This window comes from Larimichthys crocea, chromosome XXIII, assembly GCF_000972845.2.
Source record: "Larimichthys crocea isolate SSNF chromosome XXIII, L_crocea_2.0, whole genome shotgun sequence".
In the NCBI taxonomy this organism is placed as follows: domain Eukaryota; kingdom Metazoa; phylum Chordata; class Actinopteri; family Sciaenidae; genus Larimichthys; species Larimichthys crocea.
In genome coordinates, this window is record NC_040033.1 from 18,151,173 (window position 1) to 18,178,321 (window position 27,149).

The 27,149-nt window shown below is 43.5% G+C and overlaps 1 protein-coding gene across 4 annotated transcripts in view; it reads right to left on the reverse strand.

Annotated features, from left to right (window-relative positions):
• mpp7a (MAGUK p55 scaffold protein 7a) overlaps positions 1–27,149 on the reverse strand; it is a 136,507-nt gene that overhangs the window by 13,669 nt on the left and 95,689 nt on the right. For all 4 annotated transcript variants that reach the window (XM_010737322.3, XM_027274075.1, XM_027274077.1 and 1 more), the window contains 4 exons: positions 26,597–26,661; positions 10,851–11,021; positions 4,812–4,892; positions 1,441–1,534 (listed from right to left, as the gene is read on the reverse strand). In XM_010737322.3, the coding sequence (XP_010735624.3) occupies positions 1,441–1,534; positions 4,812–4,892; positions 10,851–11,021; positions 26,597–26,661 (411 nt within the window). The remainder of the gene's footprint in view (positions 1–1,440; positions 1,535–4,811; positions 4,893–10,850; positions 11,022–26,596; positions 26,662–27,149) is intronic.

The following is a 27,149-nucleotide window of genomic DNA, read 5'->3' on the forward strand; positions in this document are numbered from 1 at the left end:
AGGCATAACGCAAACAAGTTCATCTCACTCCTCGTCTACTTTGCTGCCTTGTAATTTCAGTGTGGAGTGTCCCACGCATCCACCCCACATCACAGCTCTGTCAATCACCCCTCCGACTCCCTGAAAAACATCGCATGCCTCGACCTACACCGCAACATGGCCTAAATATACAGCCCCCCTTTTCCCTTCTTCTCCCTGCATGCTCTGACACTCTATATGCACTCACCACCACAGGCTTCCCTCTATGTCGTAAGTCGTGAATGTGTGTGTTTGCGTGCATAAATGTTTTGCATGTGCACCCTCCACTACCCCGCCCCCCCCCCCAGCTCGTGTGAGACCAGCAGAAAAGCATCAATCATTCTTATGACTATTACAACTTGCATTTCAATTTGTTGGCCACAAATGTCAAGGCGGGCCACGGTGTGGCTGGATTCAGAGAGAGCGCCTAAGGGAAGGAGGAAGCAGAGACAGGAGACCTTGGGGCCACTGTCTGGAGATTCGTTACCAACACAGGGCTCGGCCCTGTCAACACCAGCTCACAGTCAGTTACAGAGACACACAGACGACAGCAGGGAGGGTGGATGTTTGAACAGTGGCAGCAAGTGCTGGACCAGTCAGACTGCTGCACTGCCTCTTACAGGTCCAGAGCAGAGAGTTTCATCAGGATGAGGCGGGTCAGATTTCACATTCGGAACACAGATATTTTTGTTCAACTTTGAAACAGCTAAAAATCACATTAAACATCCATACATGTGATTGAAATATGTGTCATTTCTCTAATGTGATCAGAGTACAATAATTTGGCATTAGTGCCACTGTAAAGGAAAAAAAAATGAAAAGTGAAAACATTTAAAGAAAATGTAAAGTTATGGAAATAGTTATAATTTTAGAGTTTTATAAATAATCTTTTATTTTGTGAATAATGTTCTAATGCCACGAGATATTTCTTCCATCTTAGTAAACAAATAGTGTCAAATGAGGGTGGATGGAATGTAGGTGACATTTTTTCTGACTTTATAATGAAAATATTAAGATTTTATTCTCATAAACTTTGCTTTCCCCCCCTTGCACTGGCTTCATTTTTCCACAATTAGAGTAACAAGAATAATTAATCATTATTAGTTTATAAAAAAACAACCAAAATCTTAATTTATACAAGTCATTTCTGTCTATTATTGATTCCTAAAAGTCTGGCTTTCCTAAGAAAGTATTAGTATAGTATTAAGCATAAATACATATATACATAATTTTTAAAATTAGTTTCAAGCAAAGAGGGCTCAATAACTGATGTGTTACACACAACCAGCAGAGGCAAGTTTTCTAAAGTGGCAAATATTGAATGTCTATTGTCTATGTCTGCTGTGTAAAGTTAGAATCTGAAAGTTGAACAGTGTGTGTTCTTCAGTGTGTTCTCTTTATACCAGACAAAGTTGTGCATACTTGTTGTTGTGGATGTCTGTGTCAAAGAGGTGTTTGGAGATGAAGTGATATTCCACGCCGTCGCTCTCCTGGTTCTTCTTGGCCCGACTGGTGTCTGAGAGAGAGAGAGAGAGAGAGAGAGAGAGAGAGAGAGAGAGAGAGAGAGAGAAGGGAGAGAAGCAGTGATTACCTCAAACCCAGACTGTCTGACTCACTGTTGGGGCTGAAAGCACTGAGCCCCTTATTAACATCGCTGGAAGTCTGAAACACAGCATGCTGGGCCATGCCAACCCTTGTATATATTATTGTGTAATAGCACCATAAAATACACAACCTGTAATGCTGCAGCACTAAACTCAGACACTTAACTGACATTCAGCAGAGGTTTACTGTGTCTTATTAAATTTGTCTCTTGTAATGTGGCTGCAGTGCCTGTAGAAACAGAAGCCGGAGCGCTAGCCACCAGTGTTAGCCGCTGTAAGGTAATTGAGTTTGGGAGCTCTCATTAACATCAAGTTGCTACATTTACTTGGCCATAAACCATAAAGCCTTGTTGTAAAATGAGCGGTGGGGGCGGCACGTGGAGGGAACGTGAGCAGACAGCGCTGGTGGATTTGTAAGGGTCGAGGGGTCGACTCACACTCACGGCTCGTTTTAGGAGTGCTTCAAAGGTCAGAGGGGAGAGTCGTGCACTCGTCAGACACTCCGACCAGCTCCAAAACAAACTATTAAACTTTTATCACCTGTTACCAAAACTGCCAAGTCCTCTCTTTACTCTCCTCGGAGTTGTTCTTTTCGTGAGCATGTGTTGAGGCTGTACCCTGCTAGTCGACCAGAGCCTTTCCCTTTATACAGTCCAGACTGATGAACAGGGTTCATGGAAAACCAATGGGGTGATTTATACAATGTGTCACTCGCTCGACAAGGCAAGACAACCATAAATCCAACTGTGGTGGAGAAGACACAGAGGAAGATCAATGATTTTCTGTCATCGGCCTCCGACAACAGTAGGAAAAACACAACGAGAAGGCCAAAAACAGGCTCGTCATAAGATAACATATACTTATACCTCCCATTCAGAAATGTGTAAGACACAGTGCCAAACAGCCCTTCGGTAGTTAGACCAACACCATCCACCATGCGTTATTTTGGCATCTGTTTTGTGGCGCAGAAAATAATTATAGTGCAACAAAAGAATGCGCATCCGTTCGATCCCAAATCACGGAAAATATCAGTAAACTTGGACTGGAATCAAGATGTTTAACCCCCCTGCTCTAATGGCTTATTGCAACGCTCCTTGTGTTTCTGGGAAGGCTGGTTTACATTTTACAGCGACAAGCAGAGCGAGAGACTGAGGAGAAAAAAAAATAAAAAATCTTAACCCGGGCCACAAGCCGGTGGTCTCCAACTCCAAAGCTCCGGTTTTCAAATTAACAAAAAAGGAGTAACGCTTTCGGGCCTAATCCGAAACAACAGCAAGTGTTAAACACATCCATGTGTCCATTGGCAGCAATCAAACAAGGGAGACGAGATACTTTCCGAGTCTCTTTCCTCTCAATGAGAGCCAGGACTTGTGCCATACGTCTTTCTATATGGGTCAGAATCAGGCTGTCTGGGCTCTATTAAAGACGGCATTACAGGTCACATTTGAGAACAATTAACATGCCAAGTGAGGAAAGAAAAGGCCCCGCCGATGAGATTTTAATACCAGGGACATTTCAAGTGTCAGACCTCAACTGGGACACATCCATTATGCCACACGGCATGTAACAAACACAGCAATTAATATCAGTGGTCCTCATATTTCCTCAAACTCGTGTCACAGTTTCTCTCCCAGCCCCAGATGGTAACGACGCAATTACTAAGGCTATTGTTTAAATGTATAAATCAAAAAGATTTATTTGTCCCAACGTGCAAAAAAAAAAAAAAAAACACTATAAAAAAAACTTGCAAGGCTCGGCGAGCCAGACGTTTGCAGCAGAGCTGGATGGTGTTCAGAATTATGGCACGCTGTCGTTAGGTCCTTAAAAGGAGAGAAAGGGGAGGAGGCAGCGAGGGGAAAAGAGACAGAAAAAGATGGAAAGAAAGTGAGAAATAAACTGAGAAAGAAAGGCGAGCGGGTAGCTCGGTGCCAATTCGTGAAGCAGTGGAATGGCATGTCATCAGGAGGTAGAAAAACGCAGTTTCCTCCATCATACGGAGCTTGTCAGGCAGACTGTGAAAAGCTGACAATTACACAGGAGGAGAAACAACTGCCTGGGCCTTGAGAGGACCAGCCGTGCTGCCTGAGAGCTGCTCTGGGTGTTAGTCACTGCCAGACAGCTCCCTTTGTGTGTGTATGGGTGTGTGTGTGTGTGTGTCAGACTGGACCTTCATCGCTCAAACAGCCCAAACACTCTCACACGCTGTGAAAACTAAACTGGAACAAGAAAGCTAAACATCCTTCACCTAAAGTGATTATTATGATTTGTTGCTAAAAACTCACAGGGTGCACCGGCGGCTGTGCACTCGGAATTTGATCTGGCATCTCGAGCACATACACTTCACCGAGAATGTTTTTTCAATGTGTTTGTCGCCGTGGACAGATGTACGTTCAAACTCAAACACAAACTGGTCCAGAGGCAACTTATCCCCATGGCAGCACAGCTGTAAGTGTGTGTGTTAATACGTTTGAGGAGGGTCTTTCCTCCAGGGCAGCGCCAGCACTGAAGAAATCCTGAAAAGCTTTGTCTTGTTTGCTTATTTCATCTTCGGGAGCATCCTGATGTTTACAGTAATTTGTCGTGAAGTTACATCAGTTACACCGAGAGCGTGCTTACAGCAAGATGTTTGTTTTCAGTGACAGAACAAACCAAACTTCACTTACAGGATATAGAAATAAAGCTCGCTGATTAAAGATTTTACTCAGACGTCCTGGTGGCCTCATGGCTAGAGATCATTCTTGCATGTCTTGTTTCCTGTCTGTATCTCATGATGAAAGCAAAAATGTCCCTGAAAAACTGTATTTATAAGATGCAATTAATTTAAAATGAGGTCTATTTTAGTTTGTCCACTTCACATACATAGAACATAGAAAAAGAGAATAAAAGCATGAAAGATTTCTCATTCTACAAAATGTACCTTAATGAACATTCTGAAAATGTCATGATCATACAATGTAATCTGAAGTCTTTTCCTTCTGTAGGTTGAACAGAATGACTGTAGTGCAGCTGCGGTGTTCTCATGTCCCGCAGTCCACCTGGATTTCTTATAAGCCGATATAAAAGCAGGTCTGGTAAAAGGCTCACAGTGGACACAATGTATAAAACACATTCACACGTATAAGACAAACAGCTACGCACGGATAAGACAGACGAAACAGACGGAGCTCGACTCATCCTAGGTGAACTTACGTGGAATGGTCACACTGAAGTGCTGGGGGTCCGAGATCAAGAGTTTCCTCTTCAGCTCGTTCAAGCCGACACCTGTGGCTCCTGCACAAACACAAAGGAGAAAGCACGGCATGAGAACGACAGCATCAGCCTGCAAGCAAACAAGATGATGCCATCGAGTAAGCATCATGCTTTTCTGAAACTATAATCAAATATATTAAACTCTCAGCTCAGATTTATCATCATGAGAATGAACACAGTGTGACAAATTAAAGCAAATGACTCATTTTCTACAGCTAAGAGAGGAGCATGGTCAAAATTGAAGCAGCAGAGGCCGAGATATCCTGACGTTTAGTCCAGCTCCATATCCCATAATGCAACTTGATAGCGTCTTTCATTAGACCTTCTTGCCTGGCGAACACCCACATCTTCCAAACTCCAAGACCTCGGTTTGTAACAGAGGTTCTCTGTTATGAATATGTAGCCTGGAGTCTGAGTCGTTATACAGTGACCCTGATGACATCGTCAGAAAGCTCCTGAGGAACAGTTGTTCATATTCACAGCTGAACTTGATGTGTAATACTGGTGGAGTGATTCTTAATGCATTGCATTATGTTTCTTATGATTTCTTTAATATGTTATTATCTATATAATGCTTATTAACCATACCTACCCTTCACGTCAGTTTCTATTGATTTCAGTGTCACACGATCTCATATGAATTCTTTGATTGAAATAGTTCCTTATCTGTTTTCTTACCTCTTTCCTGTCTCTGAGCGGCTGTAACATGAATTTTCCTTCTGGGATCAGTAAAGTTTTATTTTGTCTTTATCTTTTCTCCACTTTTCTGATACAGTGACAGCGCAGTGCAGAGCTTCCAGCCCGGTGTCACTGTTTTTTCTCCAAGGAAGGGGAAAACTCTTTCAGTGTTTCCGTTATGTAACGTTAAATCAATTTACCACAGTGTGAATTTAATTTCATATTCTATTAAAACACAATCAGGCTTTTTTGAGCAGGGATAATTGATTTAATATGACAGAGATACAGGAATTCTACAGTTACAGTTACTGCTTAAATAGTTCCTGGCAAAACATTCAACCTCCTATATACGTACGCAGTCGAGGTAAGCCTTTTTTCCTTATTGTCATGAGTCAGCTGGATTTTCAATCACATCCCAAGTGGGAAAACTGAGGCAATGAGTTGGAGGAATACAGGAGAGACTATGTGGAGACTGGATCATACATGAATCAATAGTCAACAGTCTATTGATTCATCTGTGGCTCCAAAAGCTGAGCATCTCTCCAGCTTTTAATGGCCACCTCTCCAACATGTGGAGATAGTAAGGCTCAATTTAATTTCGATATTAAGTAACACAAAATATGGCAGCTTGTTCTGTTTTGAACAGGTATCATAAACAGACATTATTTTTGTCCTGACTTCACACAAAAATGCAGCTTTTCTTTTGTGTTTTTTCACCGAAGAACCTTGTTTACACTGGTTTTGGTTCGGTCATTGAATCAATATCCAAATGTTCTCCCGTCTTTTACAATTTTCCCCTGGTCTCTTTTTTCTTCTCCGTCACTGAAAGCCACTTCTCCAGTATTTTGGTGCTTGTTACCAGGGCACTGCATCATCCTAATTTGAACTGACTGGCATCAATGTCTTCGCTGAACTGGACAAGAAATCAGTTACAAGTGCACGGCTCTGCGTTTCAGTGTTTTACCACAGCTCCGCAGTGTGTGGACAGTTAGAGACAGCGCTTGATCTGGGCTCGAGATTCCTCGCATGCCTGACGTTCTGGGCAGGCACTACAATCGCATCAAACCCTATTGGAAATTCGTTTCTCCAGGCAAATGTGTTTAGCAGGCCGCTCCTCTAAAACAAACGGACAATGAGTTCACTCAGCGATGTGGATTAGGTGGAAAGAGAGCGAGTGGGAGAAGGAGGGAGAGAAAAAAAAAGCCCTGTATTTCTAGGAGAAAGAGCGCTCCTGTTTCCTCTCGTGCTATCTGCGCTGCTCTACATTTTCGTCTGGTGTGAAGCAGCAAGGTTTTTGGAGTGATCCACAACCTGATAAATAGGTGTGGACAACAAGGCTCTTTTAAGCTTAATCTCTGAACACTGGCAGCCTTCACACACAGACAAATTCACACCCCATGCTTTCCCCTTTACCTCTGCACCCAGCCACACATGGTTTGGGTCCTATTGTGCGACTGCTGTAAGTGATAAAAGCTGTTTCCTCAGCACACTCACACACTCTGCTGTGTATTCAAAGAGAGAGGGGGATAGAGAGAGAGAGAGACAGAGAGAGAGAAAGAGAGGGAGAAACAGATATTACCCTGACCCTCTTCAGACTGACGGCGTGAGGCATTCTGTGGTTGCCGCCTCACATAAACAAGCACATGGCCAACTGAAGACAGCAATCAATCTTAGCTGGGGAGAGGGAGTTTTTCGTGAGGGGAAAGAAAAAAAAAAAAAAAGTCAGAGAACCTGGGGGTTGAGAGCTCGGGTGATTTATTAAGATGAGGAAATGGAGTTCATTTTGAATTTGTTTTGGGTAGCGCGGGAGGAATGCAGCGGTGCTGTTTGAACAAGACTGTGGACCAATGTTGTTGTAGGTGCTGAAGGTGGCAGAGCGTGGTAATAGAGGCTCTTTATGAGCCCTATCACAGTGGTGTAGACAGTCCTCCCGGCAGGCCACAAACCTCCACAACAAGCTCGCCTGCTTGAGTCTGAATGTCGCTATCAGCGTCTGGGCACAGGGGACCAACAAGGACCTTACTTCTGCTCGCTCGTAAAAAAACATTTTCACACAACATTGCTCCCTCGCTTGCCACTTGTGATATCAATGATGCATGGCAGCAGGGCTTCATCAGAATACCTCAGATGGCGATTAAAGTTTATTCCAGCTGTACCACCGCCTGCCAAGGGGGACCAACAGGCCCACCACCAGGTCTTTTACAAGCAGAAGCAGTGCCCTGTGGTCCCGTTCCATCGTCTGACCTTAAACACGCCACCTCTTTGTGCATTGTTTGTTTCAAACAATGCCCCGATACAACAGCAACAATATAAATCTGAATGCCACAATAAAAAGAGGCATAACTCTTCCAAATTGTCTGGACTGTGCTGCAGTATTTACATTGTGTTTATGTGTTTTTCTCTCCCTCCATTTCTCTCGCTGGCCCTCTTGTGGTGTTCTGGCCTTGCAGATTGCTGTACCAGTAAAAGTGTCAGACTTCATTACCGCACTCATTAGAGAAGTTTGCCTTTAATATCGCAAGCTTAATAACTTCCAGGCCAAGCGTGGAGCACATCGCATGCAGTGTGTGTCGACAGGGCCGAGGCCAGGCCCGACAAAGCCCGGCTCCGGACCCCAGAGCCCCGACCCAGCCTCAAACCTCCCAGCTTGCCTCACTTCCAGGGCAGGGTATATTACAGTACTCCACACGGCGCTGGCTTCGCTGCTACCACATTTAAAGGATGACAGAGGTGCAATGTGGTAAAAACAGACCATTTACAATGCACGGCTACTACACTACAGGAGAGAAGTCTTCAAATAGTTCCACCACATAAACTTTCACTTACATCAGTGTATTTGAAATATGTTAGAGCTTAACCCCAAACTGAAAACCTTCAATTCATCAAAGTCTTACTGTAAGTTCAGTGTGTCAAGTTACAAGGAAATGTGGAAATCAGCACACCATTTTGTCAGGTCAAATAATCAGATTTCTTTCAAAACCATCAGTGGTTCAGTCAAAATATGCATGCAGTATGTAAAAATATATTTTTATTGGCCGTCTGATTTCAAATGTATAAAACCCCAGATAAGCATCTTGATTTGTCTTTGAAACGGATCTCAGACTCTGTGCTTTATTTAAGTACAAGAGGTGGGCAACAGGTCATTCATTAGTGGGTACTGTGGACCTGTGCATGTTCATTAAGGAAGAAATGCCTCGAGGCATTCCTGAAAACATTTGTGCACATGTTAACGGCTGTCAGTGGGATGTAGTAAGAACAACATTTGCAGTTTAAAGAATTGGAAAGTCATTTTGATCAATCAAAAACATAAATGCAGGAGTGTAAGAAAAGCATTAAACAGTGTGTTTATCTGCAGTCGTTAGCGTTTCTGGCTAACTAGCTTTCTACATAATGTCGTAAATTAGCTACTTCAGATGCCAAGACTCATTAGCTAACTATGCTTTTATGTGGGGTTAGAGATTATACGTAGAAAAACTATTGCTTTTCGCCGCCAACACATCCATCGTGTATCTCCTAACTGTGAAAGCTGTGCTGGATGCTAGCAGAGTTTAGGCTGAAGCTAGCAGCTCTGTTATGTAACATCTAAAAGTATGTGAACTAAGTATCCAAACAGGGTTATACAGGAATAAAATTAGTTTTGCAGCGTGTACACCACACTGTACACTGTTTTCAACCAACTCACGGACTTAACGTTAGCTTCATTATCTAGCTAGCTAGCTAAAAATCTGCCTGCAACAATTGTTTCAGCCGACAAAACCAATTATTAGCGGCTGGAAATGCAAAGCCTGCATCTGTCTACCTCAAGGGCCCATTGTTTTCAAAACTATTAAGAATTTTTTATGTTTTGAGTGTTAATTCTTCCATAAATACTGTAAACAGAATATGTGCTGTAAATGTTTAATTGCTGGGTTTGACAAAAGGTCTGATGCTGGAAAAGGATACTGGCTAGGACTCGTCAACTTGTTTTTATAGATTAATTGATGGGCAGATACTATTGGTGGAATTTGATGAAAACACATGTCCTTATGTTGGGGAAATAAAGTGTCGCACACCTGAACAGAAAAGGACAGAGCAGTTACAGAGAATTTTTAATAAAAAAAATCAACAGTCTGCAGAGAGGAAGAAAGAGAGGGGGGCAGAGAAACATAAAGCAGATGTTTCCATGGCCCTCTGCTTCGTTATGTGTGAAATAGTCCATAGGTTGTCCTCCAAATTATGGAAGTTAATTGAAAATATTTACATTAGCATGACAGGTGGGAGAGGTTCGGCATCCTCTGTGTAAGGCTGTGACATGCAGGCAGGAAAATGGGCTCGCTAATTAGAAAAAAGCATGATGAAGTCCATGCTCCGTGTGGCTCATTTAAGTGAACCAAGGCCTGGTAAATCAGGCTAGGAGCACACACCTCTGCAGAGAGCATGCGTGACAGAAAAAAAAAAAGGACCTCGAGACCTTGTTGCCAGTGGTGTTCATTTCTAGATTAACCTCACAAATGTTTAAAAAGCTGCTGTTGGAATATCTGAAGTGAAAAGATGAGGACTGGGACAGATGCGCGAGTGCTCATTCCTTGAGTGCATCTCTTCCCTTGATGAATGGAAACAGATTGGAAGGAATCACACTGAAAATTTGAGGAATGTTTTGTTCCATCTGTGTCTGGGACATTCTTGTCATTTTTTGTTCCAAGTAACAAACCTAAAAAGGAAAATGTGGAAAAGCCTAGAACTCACTGATGGTACAGTTGGTCCTGAGAAAGATTTAAGTCTTTACTGTTGCACCTGGCTTAGCGTATTGTTCCACCATTCACTGGCAACGCTCGTCTTCCAACCGCAAACACAGAATGAGAAACCGCTAAATTCATTTCAAGACCTTGGCACGTTATAAAGCTCTTTGGAGGGTTTTGTAACACCCGCTCCTCGAGGCAAGTGTTAACAATTCCATCGGCTTGAAAAATTGAAAGGACATTGAGAGTGAGGTGCCGTAAATGAAAGTACTAAATGTGACTGATTAATATGAGGTCTGCTCCGTCGATTCCACTGAGTGCTAAAAGTCTAAATTAAGGAGGCCTGGGATGACTGCGCACGAGTCCCCGCGTTGGGAGGCTCATTTCTGGGTTGAATGTCGTGGGAGGGCAAGGCCGGGCCACCTGGGGCTTCTGGAGCTGCACAACTCTGAGTCACATTTTCTGTGATCTGTAAGTGTCAATATACTGGGGGGTGAAGATTTTTTATTAAAATCTACATTGCCAAGTTTGACATCAGAGCTGACAACAGTGATTTTTTTTTCTTTTTCGGCTCTCTACTCACCTACTAGGACCACCAGCCTGTGTTTAGCTCCACTCTGCCTGCGGTACGGCATGACCTCCTCATACGTGGGAACGTCAGCCATGTCGTACATTTCGCTCTTCTTGCACTCGTACATGGACTTGTTGGTCTTCTTGTCCCTCCTGCTGAGACGGAAACTTCTTCTGAACCCGGCTGGAGGTCAGGACAAAACACAGGACAAAAAAAGAGACAAAGAAATAAATTAATCGATAATATCCAGAAAAAGAAAAAAAAAAGTGTTCGTGTCAGTATGCGTGTCAATGATAGCGCTTAAATCGCGACACAGCTGTACGCACACATAAGCCCGCAGCTGTGCGATTGGATTTACGGTCGTTCGAGCGTCTTGGCAAACACCTCCACAGCTCGATGTCCAATAGCTCATATTGTAGTGTGCAGTTCAGTTTTATGACAGCTATCTTTGCTGTAGGTGAAAGAAGAACAGTGCAACACTTATCCAAATAATTCCTCTGGATATCGCCCTCAAACACTTGATTCACATTTTCCCCTGGTGACATGTAGTAGGATTTTAATTTTCTTCTTCTGTGCACACATCTCTTGATACGTGGTGGGGTTTTAAGGCTTTTTACATTTGTGAAAAGCTATATAAAACATTACTGGAGGATTTATCATGAACCATATTTCATCTTTAATTAAGGTAGCAAAGGGGATTCATCCTTGTTTTTTTATATTTGTCTTGAATCTTGTGCTCTTTATAGTCAGATTCCTGCCAAGAATTCATCGTGTGAAATGGAAGAAGCTAGATGTTGACTGCTAGTCGAGTTGCAATTTTAGATATATGAGATATGTGTGTGTCTGTGTACTGTTTGGGCATGTCATTTAGTGTTCTTTGGCTGGCCGCAAAAAAAAAAAAAAAGGCTGCAGATGTTGAATCTAAAAAGAGGTAAAAAATCTCCAAAACCGAGCATGTCTAATATCCTATTTCTGCTTTCGGTCATGGGTTGTTTTCAGCCTTCTCTTTCATTATTTCAGATTTTAATCAGTAATTAATGAAGTCAAAAATATGATGCAAATGTAAGATTTAAGGCAGCATAAAGATTGTGGACTAAGAGGAATCAAGAGTTGAAACAGCTCCCGCCTCCTTAATACTTTCCACAACATTTTCAAACCACTGTGGGGCTGTGCAGACATGCAGCGAAGAGAAAGAGTCTGCATTCTTCTCAGCTTGTTCTTTTTCCAAACAGTCCCTTAATAAGAGATGGAGCTGTGGACCTATGCTGAGTTACAAATGAAACACACTGTAAGTCACTGGAGCAGAATAATAATGTTTTTGCATGGGCTTGTGTATAAGTATGAACATACACATGTGCCCAAGCGCTGAATATAGTGTTACACTGAACATTGAGGGCAGACTTTGTTCCACTGTGGGCAAGTTGCGGCTTACGTTGTCTGTGCCATTTCTCCTGTGGTTAATCTACTCATTCAGCACCCCCACCATCCCCTCCACCTCGGTCCCCACCCGGGGAGTATTAGCCTCTGCCACACAGTGGAAAACACACACCGCTCATCTGCATTTCTTCTGTAAAGACATCAAACTGTAACCAATATCCACAAGGGCTGACATCATTACAATAAACATTAAAAGTATAATGTTAATGATATCCTACTGAAAGCGAGCAGTCAGTTTCGGAGAGTTCAAACCCCAAAAACCGACTCTGGTCAGTCATTTATCACCATGTGTACACACTACTGACTAATTAGGCTTTAAGTAATACTATGAAAGTCATTAATTCTATCTGCCTTAGAGTGTGACAAGCTGCCATCTCCTTGGCTTCAGGGTAAAGGCAATCTACACTGTTTTCCACAGGGTAGGCAGGTGCACAGGGTTTCGTTACGAGGCTCTATAGTTAATATAAATTGCTGTCTCTCATCTGAGTGGTGCTCTCAGTAAACTAGTACCTCCTCTAAATCACTTAAGCCTTCTAAATAGCTCGATCCAAACAATCGGGAGATTCCTCCTGCCCTCCCCTCCGGCTCTGTCCAAAGGTTAATAAATTAAAGCCTTGTGCAGCGGCGAGTGGCACCCCATCCCTCACTGAAAAACCCCAAACAACCATCTCATCTTCTGCGCTGACGGAGACCGAATTAGACAGAGGGGATTGAAATTAATTAGATCCAGCATTAAGGAAAGATTCAAGTCCAGTTTAAATGAAGAAAGCCTGCCTGTTTGTCATGAAAGCCTTGGGTTTGTTGGAACACCAACATGTTTGTCACAGGATGATCCGAGCACAAGGCTTACTAGCCCGAAAAGGAATGCATGATATGTGTGGCACCGAGATCCAATAGCTCTTTCAGTGGTTTGACAGGTCAAATCAAATCTGTTGACAATAGTTCTGTTTTGAATTTCCCTGGAATGAGAGCTGAGTAGTGGCAGTGTACTGGTGTGTTTTTCTGCAAGAGTGTTGTGTGTCTTTGCGGTATGAAGTTAAAGTTTCCTTGCTTAGGTCCCACACACACACATGCACCTCCTAATGGTGTGCACCAGGCTGTGACTGGGTAATTGCCAAAACTGCAACTGAACACTCGAGTATACGCGCACACACCATCTCTCTCTCTCTCTCACACACACGCACACACGAACACATACACACACACACACACACACACACACACACACAGACACTTTGATTCCTTTCAGTAAAACAGAAACATGAAAAAAGTGGAGGAAAAAAAGATGAGCACATTTAACACAGTGTAAACACAAGCTGTGACTACGCACGCACGCACACACACACAAACACACACACACAGACAGACACACACAGATACACACATACACAATTGCTTGGAAGTCGCCAGCAGTCCTGCAAGCCCATTTTCCAGAATGATAATATCTAACAGCCACGTAGGAAATTCAGCATGTGCGTAAAGAAAGCGCTCGGAGGCCTCTGCAAACTGTGACTACAAACTGCCCACTCGGACGCTAACATCCTGTGGATAGCTACAAAGCCGCACCTGTAAAAGAAATGGCTACAACTGTAAGAGAAAAAAGGAAAGCTTTAATGCACTAAGTCAAATGTTCATAAAAAAATAACAGATGACTCAAAAAGACTCGAGTCGTGTATTTGCCAAAGGGTGTGTGAAAGGAGAGAAGCCTGAGAACAATACACGCATCAGGTCTTCCAGACATCACGCGTAGGCGATCAGTGAGATGACAACACGGAGAAGAATAAAAAATGACTGCCATTTTCCCTCCAATCAAACTTCATTTTCTGCAGAGAGGGAAAAGTGCGTTGAAGCTGAGAGGAAAGTGCTCATAGTGAAACCACCTGTTGCAAGGCTCCAGTGCAGTGAGGGCCTCCGTCTAGGGCCCGTGGCCTAACTACAGGAGACCCGTGCTGACAGCTCCAGTGCCATCCTGGCTGTACTGGCGGCAGGGGCCCTTTCTCCTCTGGACTAATGGAGACGACATCTATGGAATTATCCAGGCATGGCATCTGAGGATTAAGTGAGTATTACGCTTTCGGCTTGGTGCCACACGCTGCGGTTTAACGCTGTAACACTTCGTCCGTGGGCACCAAATGTGGGAAGCATTACTGACTCTCTCGAATTCATTATGCGTGCCCATAACTGGTTGGAAGGGATGAGGAAGGCTCATGGTAGGCAGCTAAGGGAGGTGGAGGACGCTTTCCACACTGTCAGCCATTATTAGAAGAAGAATCATCAGAAGAAGAGGAGCACTGCTGCTCATAATGACAAAAATACAAATGCCTGGAGCGAACAGAAGGACCGCTTTGCTCCATTTATCACTAATTTACTTTGCTTGCATAATGCAAGGAAGCATGCAAAACATACCCAGATTTATCGAGATCTGACATTATGGTAAAGATGGAAGTAAAGAGCTGTGTCACTGTGGGCCAAAATAATGTGCTGCATGAAGACGGTCTCGAGAAGAGAAGAACTGGGGTTAGAAATGAGAGGAATCTGGAGGGGAGAATGCTAAAAGGACAAGTACAAAGAAGGAAGTGGACATATCCAGATAGACAGGCGTGTGTCCTTCAAATGCTCCCTCCACACAACTGCTTACAGGCATCTGTGAAAATGATTATGGTACAGTAGTAAAGCGGTCCCTGTGGCTGATCTTTGCATATTTGATTGTATCAAACGTCTATTTCTGGACAACAGCATGTACGTACAGAACCAGACTCAATCCTCAGGACTTCAGGGACATTAACAAAGCGAAGTCTCAGTCAAATTTCAACTAAGTTGATGTTCTCCACTTCTGTACTAATAAACACAAATGAAAGTGAAAGGTGAAGTTGGTGTGACGTTATATGTACGTGTACAAGTCCACCGTGGTGAACTCATTAGAGCGTTATCTGGGGAGAACACATTCTAGGAGTAGTTTCCACAGCCCCCGCACTAAGCATTTGGAAAGTGGTACCCAACCCAAGTGTTACGGGCTTATACGGTGGAATAGGGCTCTAGACCTTTGGCTGCAAGAGGTCCATTTGTGTCGAGCGCTATTTGTTTTTCCCCTCCATCTTATCCCACAGCTCTTAGGGCTCAGGAATGTCTCGTCTCAAAACGATGCCTGATGCCTTGTGCGTTGGCAAGAACAAAAAAAAAAAAAAACCCTCACACACACACACACGCACACACACAAGTACTTCTGCTTCTACTGAAGTCCTTGAAGCCACTATCAACATGCCAAAAGGGGCCTCTGATTGCCAAAAGTACTGAGGCGCAATGCCTGCTTTCCTGTTTGTCTCAACAGTCTGATGTTCAAACGGAGATGCGCTACAACAGAGTCACAGTCGAGGGAATTCCATGTCTCTTTTTTTAAACAGCTGGAACAGCAGTCGGTTGCTGATGCTGAGAAAAGCACACCTGTCAACAGGTACATATACCTGCTCTGATTGTATCCAAATGTATGATATCTATTTAACTGTGCATCATGTCGGTCCTATAAAGTACATTTCCTCCCTGTTTGGACCCAGATTGGGGGAAAAAAACTCACTAACCCCAATGTACTGGCTCCTGCACGTCCACAGCGATTGAACCTGCAGCCTGATGAACTCACCTCATTTTAGAAATGAAGCGGTTTTTTTATTTTTTTATTTCAGTTAAAAACAATTTTTTTTATTTTTTTCCATAATTGGATTATGCAGGGATGATGGATATCCCAGCCTCTGCTCATTCTGCTTTAACTGCTTTGGAGCTTCTTGCTCGCCTTCCATACATCTGTCTCTGGATGTTCAGTGTGTGACTTTGAGGATTACGTTAGTGATGTAAAGCGTCACGGTGCCAATTCCTCCATATCACAGTGCGAATGTATGGATTTTCTAGTTGTGACTTGAGCCCAGTGCACTCATGGATCACCTGACCTGGGTGTCCAAACTAATCTTCAATCCTCTGTACAAAGCTGAGAGTCTCCGAGCAGTGCTTTCTAGAAAGGCCCGATAAGAAGGCATCATTGGAGGCAGCTTTCCTCCTCATGCTCGAGGATCGCTTTTGGCAAAGGACCTCACAGACGTTGCATCACTGAGAGAGGCATGAAAGGAAAACAAACCAAAAACTAAGGACAACAACTGCCTACCCCCTCCCACCGCCTCCTTTATTTCCCCATGCAACCTCAGTAGCATTGCAAAAGCATCTGTAAGTTCTAGGATTTCAAACTTTTAGGGACGGGCCAACTCTAAATCATACAACCACATCCAACAGGCTGAAAAACCATGCAGCAAGTACTCTCATAGAGAAGATGTTATTATAACTCACAATTTTTTTTCTTCTCCTCCTCCTGAGGTTCTCTCATTTCAGTTAAACCTCGTTCTGGGCTGCTGGAGTCAAAAAATGCTGCTAACCCGCTAGAGCGCTGGATGTTGTTTGGGTACCGAGGAGGAAGAGGAGAGGCTGAGGTCATTGACCTCATGGAGGAGGCAGGGTGACAGTAAGGGCAAGCCTGAAGGGGACAGAGAGGAGTGGAAAAAGTGGACTGGTGTTTGGCATAGTTCGGCCTCGGGAAGTGACCCTGATTGAGCTTGGCAGACATGGCTCAAACTCAGTATTTATAAACTCACATATGCACTGGATATCCTGTGAAATCTGGAGTCTAAACGCTGTAGTGTGCGAGGAGAGCTCTGAGGCCGGTTCACCTCTTGACCTTAACATCTGAATATAGACAGAACAGGATAAAGAGAGGAAGAGAGAGAGAGATGAAGAAAGAAATAAAGAGTCAGAAATGAAATAAAAACGGAGATGGACACAGAGGATTTGTGTATGATCCAGCTAGTATGGCCTGTGGTCCTCCAGAGGGACGATACCTTGTGATTTGTTGGGAAAATGACAGTGGTAATAAAAACATGATGGGGAACATTTTCTGTACAAGACAGAGAATTGGAAGCAGCTCTCTGGAAAGGGCTGCAGAACCAAAGCGGGCCACGGTAATTGTCATTAAGTCTGACCGGGACCACATCAACAAGACCGGCCCTCGGCCGGACCTCCAGAACAAAGCATGGAAAACAAGCCGTCCTTTTAACCCAAATCCATCCAGAACCATTCTCAAAGATGTCTTAAGACCCACAGCGGAGGCAGAACAGGATAACTACTACATTCTGCAAATCCATGACATGATCTGCCAGTGCACTCATGCTGTCAGCAAGGGAGCAGAAATAGCACACCGTAGGCTAGTGCACCACTACAGAACTACTCTTTGTGTTTTTACATGGGAGTCCAAGTTGAATCGGTTTTTACCAAAAACACTAAAAAAACACTAAAAGAATATGTCAAACACGGGTAATTACTTCTCAGCGTATCATGGCACGGACTACAAAGTGTGATCTATGAAGGAAGGACTAAAGGAACAGGGAAGCATTAATGAAAGGGGACACATGAATCTAACAGTCTTGGCCACATGGAATGGCCACATCGAGAGAGCAGAGGACAAAAGAAAGAGCAGAAGACAACATCTCTCACCTAGGTGGGATCCGCTACTATAGTCAGCGTCCTCTGGTGATGAGAAGAGAAAGAAAGGAGAAGCCAGAAGAGAGGCACAACATCATGTTAAAGAGAAAAGTCAGACATGAGAGCAACAGGCACCCACCTTCATACCACACTGGAAAGGGAAAAGTCCACAGAAATATACATACAAGAAAAGTGAACAAGACAGAAATCAGATTAGTTTTTTTGTTGGTTGAGTTTTAGTGTCCATTTTGTCCAGAGTGACAGCCAATGATGACGTGGTAAATAAGAAGAGTACCAGCATAATTACAAATGTTCTTCTTTATTCTATAAAAATAATATAATGAACTTACTTCAACAAAACTTTGACTACCCAAAAATGTGGATAAATCCTGTTCTTCAAAGAATTAAAATGAATTTAGCTTTCAATCCACGACATCCCTGGCCATTGCTTTGGATAGTTTTTTTTATAAGTCTATAAATAATTTAGTAGTATGAGTGAGAGCGCCAGGCGCAGGATTACTGGAGGTGAAGGAATGATTCTCCAAAAGATGTCCGCTCTAATGAAGATGATAAGTTAGCTGGTGAAATATGAGGCTTTAAACACTGCGAGAGCCAATAACCTGTGAGCTCTCCACTGTTTTTGAGAGGAGAAATTGACAGTGACGTCTGATGTTCCCCTTTCAGAGCAGTTAGCTTTGACGTGAAAGGAGGGGCCAAATGAAAACAAGAAAGATGGAGAGCAGAGGTGAGAGGTAAACCTTTCATTACACACAGAAATTAGAAAGGGGGACCAATCACAAATGGTTGCACTGTTTTTGTATCAGTAAATGACTCATCAGTAAAGTCCTGTTCAATGCCAGACAAAGCGGTACCTTCGATCTCCTCGGCTGTGAATGCAACAGAAGCAAGGGATGGAAATGACTTATAGTTAGGGAAGATTTTGCAACATAAAAAAAATAAGTTGAGGGAACGAGATGAAAGAATAAGAAGTGGAAACCTACCAAACTCTACAGCCACATCATCTTAGAAAAGCAAAACAAACGGCACACAAATGACAAAAAGAAGAGTTAACATCTTAAATCCTTACATGGAAAACTCTAATTTGAGCTACAGTCTAACAAAGTATTGTGTTCAATAGTACACGATACTTTTCTTTGAGTCATTTTTCATACAAAACTGAAATAGCTCATAAATCTATTTCATTTTGTAAAGTTCGTGAAAAATACTCAGCTTAATTACTCTAACAGTTATCACTATACAGTATTATACTACCATTACACTACACTATATTAATTTCACAAAACAAACAGATAAACAAAAAATAAGGTCAAGGTCCAAATACTTTAGCCTTTATACCAAATACTTTAGGGGGGGGGGACTTTTAATCCTTTATTTGAAAGTGGCAGCTGAAGAATGACAGGAAAGTGTGGAGAGAAAGAGACGGGGCGAGCAGGCAGCAAAGGGCCAGAGGTTGGAATCGAACCCTGGGCCACTGCAGCAAGGACTGAGCCTTTGTACGTGGGGTGCACACTTTACCAGGCAGGCTACCAGGACATCCCCTCAGTTGTCAGGTTAAGGGGTCAGCTGTTATCACACCGACAAAACAAGGAGGGAGGGAGATTGTAACCCCTAACCGAAGTTCTACTCAGGTTATGGTTGCAGTTGAAAACGTAAAAAAAAAGTCTGGTAAATGGACCTTGAGTTTAGATTTTTTTTTTTTTTAGCAAACTATTCTAATGAACTATAAAGAATGAACTGCTAAATAACATTACTACTGTTTCTATTGTGATAGAAGACATTTATATCCATGGTTACCTAGTGAAATACAGCCTGTGGAACATGTTTCTGCTGCATCCACTGTGACTTCACAGAAAGAAACATATTTAGATTAAAAAGCCTCCCTAGTATTGATGCATGGCTCTGCAGTTCAAATAAAATATTAAGGGGACATTCTTACCTAGAATTTTCAAACAGGGTTATGTTATAAAGTAAGGTAGCTTTTGAAACCAGATGTTTAAGATTGGCATCCAAACAGCTATAACATGATGGTTTCAAAATGGTAGCATGGTGTGTGTGTGTGTGTGTGTTTGGTCTAAGATGCCGTGAACATTTGGAGGCATTTATAGATGCTTCCTTCCCTTCACGTGTTCCCGTTTTGGCCAAACAAGGTTAAATCAAAACATACATAACACCGTCTACCACAGTATGGAGCTCGCCTTACAGCACCATGTTCATTTCCCAGAGAGCACTGCAGCTTATAGAGGTGTTACGTCACAGCCAGACTTAATGACTAGCCAAAACAGCAGTCAGGACCGATCACAGCAAAAGGTTGTTTCGTGCTAGAAACATTAGGCCTGAGGGCGGTGACAGTGTTGAAGTGTGGAGCCAAATGTGTCTGCGTTTATCTGACATCTTGTTTCACATGTTAGTGTTCACGGCAATGTTCCTACTGATGTTGCCCTCCACTCCTCGTAATGTGACATTTTAAGTTGAACCAGCACCTAAACCACATTTTGAGTAGGTTGAGAGGTAATTGCAGAGGGAAAGACAGAGGGAAACTTGAAAGAGGAAACAAGGACAATATGAGAATGATAAAGATATCTAAAATCCTTCCAAGTGCTGCCCTTATTACACTCTGAAAAGCTTTCATCTGGTGCCTATCTGCCACAGGAATGATCTACATCGCCTAATGGCCTCGTAGTCTTGTACACCAACATTCCTAGTCCTAATGAAACACCGTGCGATGAGGCTGCAGAATATAAAACGACGGGCCATGGCCTATCTGAGAATGCTTAAATGGTGGAAACAAAACCGTGTCCTTTGCCTCTTCTGAGAGTGCATTTCACCCGCCTGCCCATAGAAACATTTTGAGAGCTGTGAGAACGAGCTGAAGTCATGATCTGAAGTGAGTATATGTGGACGGCCGGGCCTGCAGTGATGGTGGCAGCCAAGCCTATCATTTACTAAGCACAAGGAGCCATGGCCGCCCAGATTGCGGCTGCGGACCTTTGCAGACCTTCTAAGTGTTCAGCCATTCAGTGATGGATGCTTCAGGTCCGACTGGGAAGGGACGCGCGCTTGGGGGTATATCACATGTCGGCCACATGCTGAAGATTTACCACAGAGGATGACAGAAGGGGTGACATGAGGGTAGTGCTGGGAATGAAAGGAAAGGATGGATGGTTTGTTAAAGGATATTTCAAGTTCAGTAGAACTTGGGTCTTATATTTGTAGATTTGTTCCTTGTTATTTTAAATATCTGTACTCATGAAAGTAAATCACTAAGATCTGGAGACATGACTACAGCACAATATGGAAAGAAGGAAAACTAGACAAAACAACAGTTCAGCAAGCTCAATTTGTTTTAAAGTAAAACCAAGGAGACAGAGGACACCAAAAACTGTAATTTAATCCAAGAAATCATCGTAATTATGGTTCCAAGAATGGGTCCAAGTTGAACAGTCACTTTGAGTTTTGAAATAGTTTGGGTAATAATTTTACCATTTGTCTTCGATTTTCTCACCAATTACTTGGCTTTTGGAGTCAGGGATTAGAGTGATCCTCAGAAATTAATCACAGGTCCTCATCAAATCCATCCTTTGTACCCCTGGATCCCACCGTGCATGGCTACGATGGGTTCTGGTTGTGCTGCGTCCGTTCTAGACAATTGTTTTTCCATCAGATGGACACCATGACCAGCAGCACAGAGCAGATCGAGCTGGCCAGACATCAATTTAACTACATAGCCTACTTACTTCTATCTACTAAGAAGCACATAAACCAAGGAATAATGACCAAATAACTACCAAATCGGGCTGGTGGGCAACTGCTCTGCTTCTGAAATGCTCCTGGTGAGATATGAAGCCAAGCGGGGATTGGACCAAAGCAGTGTCGTGGTTGTGACATCACAGAGCTGTACCGGTGGGATCCAGGGGTTATTGTCCTTCTCATCAACACCCCAAGAATCTTGGTGGTATCTTCACTCTTTGGAATATCCTTGGAGCTCTAGGAATTATATCTGGCATAGTCAATCTGCACGACTGCTTGAAAATCTTTCAGCTACGGTATCCTTACGAGGGAGGAAGAGACAAAGGACTGACCCCTAGTCAGCACCCTGTAAATGGCCCTGAGTTATGAGCTGATGTCACCCCCTCATCCAGCCAGAGTACAGATGGCCTTCTCCTTGAACAAACTGGACGCTGTCACTTTCGCTCTTGCTCACTATATCTCTCTCTTTTTCAAAAAACCAACAAGAGACCAGTAGAATTTTCCAGATGACACGGAATGAGATCTCTGTCATGCATCTTTTGGCCTTCAACTGAAAAGTGATTTTTAAAAGTCAGGATAAGGAAATGAAGAGCAGAGCGGGTCTGCATTTAAAAGCTATATATACTGTATATACACAGACAAAAGGTTACAAGGAATTCAGGACTGGGAGAATAAACCAATATGCTGGGAGTTTTAATGTGAAGGGAAAAAATAATAACTTGATCTAGAAAACTTTAAGGGTGGTCTCCATGGGGTTATCTGGCGCTAACCTTTAAGAATAAAATTGAACTTTTTTTTCTGCACCCACTGCACTTCTAAATCTACTCCTGTGTCTGTAAGCGTTTAAGTTGAAAAATGAAATGGACGGATAAATTGAACACAGGGCCAGGTTCAGGGCCACTTAAGACCAATCTCGGGCGCCATTTCAAAATGGTTCAGTCGCTCACTGGAGAGAGAGAGAGAGAGAGAGAGAGAGAGAGAGAGAGAGAGAGAGAGGGAGAGAGAGAGAGAGAGAGAGAGCGAGAGTAAGAGGGAGAGCATTGTAATGTATGGAGAGAGATGTAGAAAGACCCCAAGGTGAGCGATAAGTGCGTCCACGTGTTTGGCAGACTGCGAACCAAACCAAACAATCAGACAGTAGAGAGTTTTGCATGTCAGACAGAGGAACAGACATGTTGTAAGAAAGCCCAGAGAGACGTTAGTATGTTCAGAGAGAACAGATGGGGAAGCTGGAGGAGTGCCAGGTATCAATGGAAGGGAGCTGGGGGGTAAGAAGGGAGGAGGCAGGTAGGCCAGGTTGACAACTACGTAAAATAGTTGATCTAACCCCTGTAACTGATTAATAGTTGGCTTAAACGTGGCAACTGATGGCACTTTAAACATCAGTTTCATAACCGAGGAATGCATCCGCAAAAGCGCAGGGAGCAACAGTGAGGAAAGGGATTATTTATATCTTGCAAATATTAGGCGTAAATGGACACGGTTAAGCAATGCTCGCCGCAGCGCCTCGCCAAGACCAATATTGTTGCAGCCGACGGAGCTCCCGGGCTGGAAAGAGAGAAAGAGGGAGAGAGAGAAAGGGACCCCCTCCTCAATCACCACCTCTGTCCTCTGCTTGGTAACAGCGGGGTCTCCACAGTATCCTTCAATTAGGTTGTAGTTTATGGCCTCGGGGCCCAGCCGGTCCAGAACGGACGGGGCTGGGATCCAAGCTTCGACTCCCTCCATCTCTCCTGACCCAGCCACCACCACTCCACAGGGCCACATCTGCTACCGAATCTGACCCCTCAGCTGCCTCACTCTCCATCTATTCTCTATCTCCTCTTTTCAATTTGGATTTTCTTTTACAACCTTCACTTTTAGTCACTGAACTCGTTCCTAACGCTTCGACTGGATCCAACATTTTTCTCATTCGTAGTTTTTTATTTTAAACGCGGGGAAATTAATGCATGCGTGCGTCTGTGCAAGAACACAGAGTGAACTGTTATCATTCCCCAGTTATTCATTCCCCAGTTATTCATCTAATCCTAACGGGGCCATGTCAAGGGACTTCCTACTACCACTGCTGCACACACAACTAATCCTTATAGTATGTATGACATTAGGAAGAAAGTATTGCTACAGTCAAAAGGAGACTTATGGGCCACAGCAAACTCTACTACATTTTACACCTGCCCTCTGTGCATAGAGGGGCGGGGGGGTTGGGGGTTTACAAATCCCATAACTCATAAGAGGAACTGGGCCATTAAAATGAAATAGTAAGGGAACAGTGCAGCACTGTCTGTCTTTAACTTTTCAGCAGGCTATTTTTGGCCATCCTGCACCATGTATGCCAGTATGTGGTTGAACATAACCAGGAAATGACAACATCCATAATTCACCCGAGGGCTTGAATCTGAGGTAAACGAGCCTAATGCTAAGTTTAGAGGTGGTCAGTGTAGCTCTGTCGGTTATTTCAGAGGCTACATATTGAAAGAGTCACATTACATTAAGGGCTCACCGCCATGTTGAGGGCAACAAGTAGTCACATGGACACGTCCGTCTCAAAGCGGCAATCTACAGTGAAAAATACGGCCAATGAGAACTGGCTTTCGGTTCAATGGGGTCATTGTGAGACCAGAGCAGGCATATAAAGCCAAGTACAAGTGTAGTGTTTTTTTTTCTGAGGGTTTATATGTTTTGGAAATGCAGAATGAAAGAAGGGAGACGAGCTGTACATATAATGTGCTCTCATTAGACTGAATTATGTGGTTATGAAAATGAAGCTGGATGAAAAGATATAATATTCACACTGATGGATGCAAGGAGGGAGGACAGGAAAGGTGTGTAGAGTTTCTCGCATATAAGTTTGTAGCTGATGAAAAGCACGGCGAGGTAGTTGTATAATTTATTTCGTAATGCTTGCACAAAAAAACCAAAAAACTTTTGCAGACCTAAGTTGCATAAGGGACAATTTTGGATGTATTTTTTTCAGTTTCGAGGATTGCAAAAAAAAATCCCGTAAAGTGCACAGTGTGGATGCAGACTGTGTGGGGCGAGCAGGCTGGCCCACAAGTTCTTCAAGACCCACAGCAGATATTGGCAGCATGTTTTCTTCCTCCGTAGCTACAGGCAGGCACACGCAGTAATATTGTAATGCACGGTCACGATGCCAGCTGGATAGCCTTCCATTCATGCACCGTAGCTCACCATATACAAACCAAATTGCTATTTGGCAACTGTTTGTAAATCATAGCTAATGTCTTTGTCATTTTCAGAGTGCATGACGGGGAATCACTCATAGAGCTTTTCAGTCAGGTGGCGAGAGCAAAGTCCTGCTGTGGGCGCAAACGGTTGTGGCATAAACAGAAGCAGTTGGGGGGCTGGTCTTAAAAAGCCAGCGCTGTGCAGACGCACACACTCCTCGGGCATATGTTTCTTTCTGGTAGGAGTGGAAATGGCGAAAATATTCAAAAATTGTTGTTAGATCAAAATTCTTGTTGACTGAGTAGCTGCAGGATTCTATTTGGAGACAATCATGGATATTGGATTTGACTGATTATTTGCTCCCCAAATGTTGCCAAGATTTCACAATGAAAAGGCACAAAGAAATCAATGAGGTCTATGGCAAGAAGGCAATTTTATTATCTAACCCTAACCACTTTAGGCTTTAGGTCTGACCCTAACACCTAGTCTCTGGCTTAATCCAAACCCTAACACCTCTTGCACGTCTGCCTTTGGACCGTGGATATTCCTTAACGCCCTTCCAGAAGGGTATCCTAACCCTAACCACTTCGGCTCGCACCGCCTAGTGTTAGGGCGGACCACAGAGCTTAACATCTTGTCTATATAGCTGCTTCTGTAAACTGAACATTGGATAGTTATCCTAACCTTAACCACACAGGCTTCTTGCCTAAACCTTACCCCTCTCTTTTTTGTTCCCCCCGTTCTCTTCTATGTGGTGATGGTTCTCTCAGTGTGGGGTTATCTGGTTGATTGCGATGGCCTGTGCACTGCCTTCTCTCTTCCGCAAACTGTGTGAGTCATCGAACAGCACAGGGAAAGTCAACATGATAATCAATAAACCAAACCCTACTCTGTTACCAGTAGCACCAGTCTTTAAACAGTGACCTTGATGATTCTAACCCAGTTCATTCACATCAATACAATCAAAGTCCTGCTCTGTTTAGAGATCACACTAGTTGTAAAACACTAAAAACTATAGTGACTACAGTACAGTATGAACTTCTTTTCTAGTATTAAACCTAATTCCGTCTGCAGGCCATCTCTAATCGTTTCTGCTGCTGTCATTTTCTAGTGTGTCGTGCTTTATGTCTTCATTATGAGCTAATCAACAATCTTTGATTTATAAGTGTAATTTCACTATAATCCCTCCATTTCCTGTGCACTGCCTCCAGGCTTGTTATAGCACTTTTCTGTTAAGTACTCCTGCTGAAGCCTTCTTCCTTTCCCTTGCTTTGCTTTGCTGCTCTGACTGGCCATGGATGAGGTTACTGTACAGGCTTGTATCATAAGATTCATTAATGCACTCCAGAGAGCAGTGTTGAGCCTCCGTCACATCTGTAGGTCTAGTATCAGATCATTAATCCGTCATTAGGTTCTCAGAGATGTGGAGAGGTGAGCTGGATGGGTAGGCCTGGCTGGTGTTTTGGCTGGAAGGTGTAAAGGCTCAGAGAGGTTTTCCAGAGGGCAAACCGCCTCCTTCTTCACATTAAAGCTCCTGCATGACTTAGACCACATCAACACATGGAAAGGCAGAGGGGTACAGAGGCAAGAGAGTCTGGCAAGAGAGTGAAACATGGAGCAGACAGGAAAATAAGCAGGAAGGTAAATCCAGACACAACACTTCCTCTGATGACAGGTGTGAAGCAGTGCAACGGTATAGGAGGCTTTAGCTCCGAGTGCACAGACATAAGCACCATCCCAACTTTCACCGTTACCGTCCCTTCCTCTGCATTACCTCTCTAAAACCCGCCGACCTGTTGCAATGGGTCATGTTCTGGTTCGTTAGGGCCTACACACAGCAGTTATATGCTTACATGATCGTCGGCTGGAGGTCCTCTGGAATGGGAGAGTCGCAGCAGGTCGGGGCAGTGCAAACCTCCTGGAGCAGGTTAAAGAAAGAAGGGAAAAGAGAAAGAAAAGGCACAATAAAACCATCAGTTTTTATGACCACTTAGGGAATAATAAACACTCCCTGCTATGCTACAGAGAACCCACTCTTCAATATCCACCAGTTTCATTCTGTCAGCTGAGACTGGTGAAAGAAAAGAAAGGAGATGAAGGAGTGAGGAGGTGAAGGAAAAACACACTTGCTGTTGACAAAACTGCAGGGTTAAATATGAATGTTTGTGAAATGTTGTCTCTTCTTCTGCTCTCCTCCTTCCTCCTTTGTGTGTGTGTGTGTGGGTTTTTTTTTTTCCTCCTCGGGTGCTCTTGGACGATGCCAAGAAACTGCCCCGGCCTCCTGAGCTCTGTGTTGCACATCAAGTGCGGCCGTCCGAGCGCACACTGATGTGCGATTTTCCATCCACTTGCCGTCCAAAGTGGATCGGTACCAGCGCTATCATTTTCTGTCATTACTCATTTCGG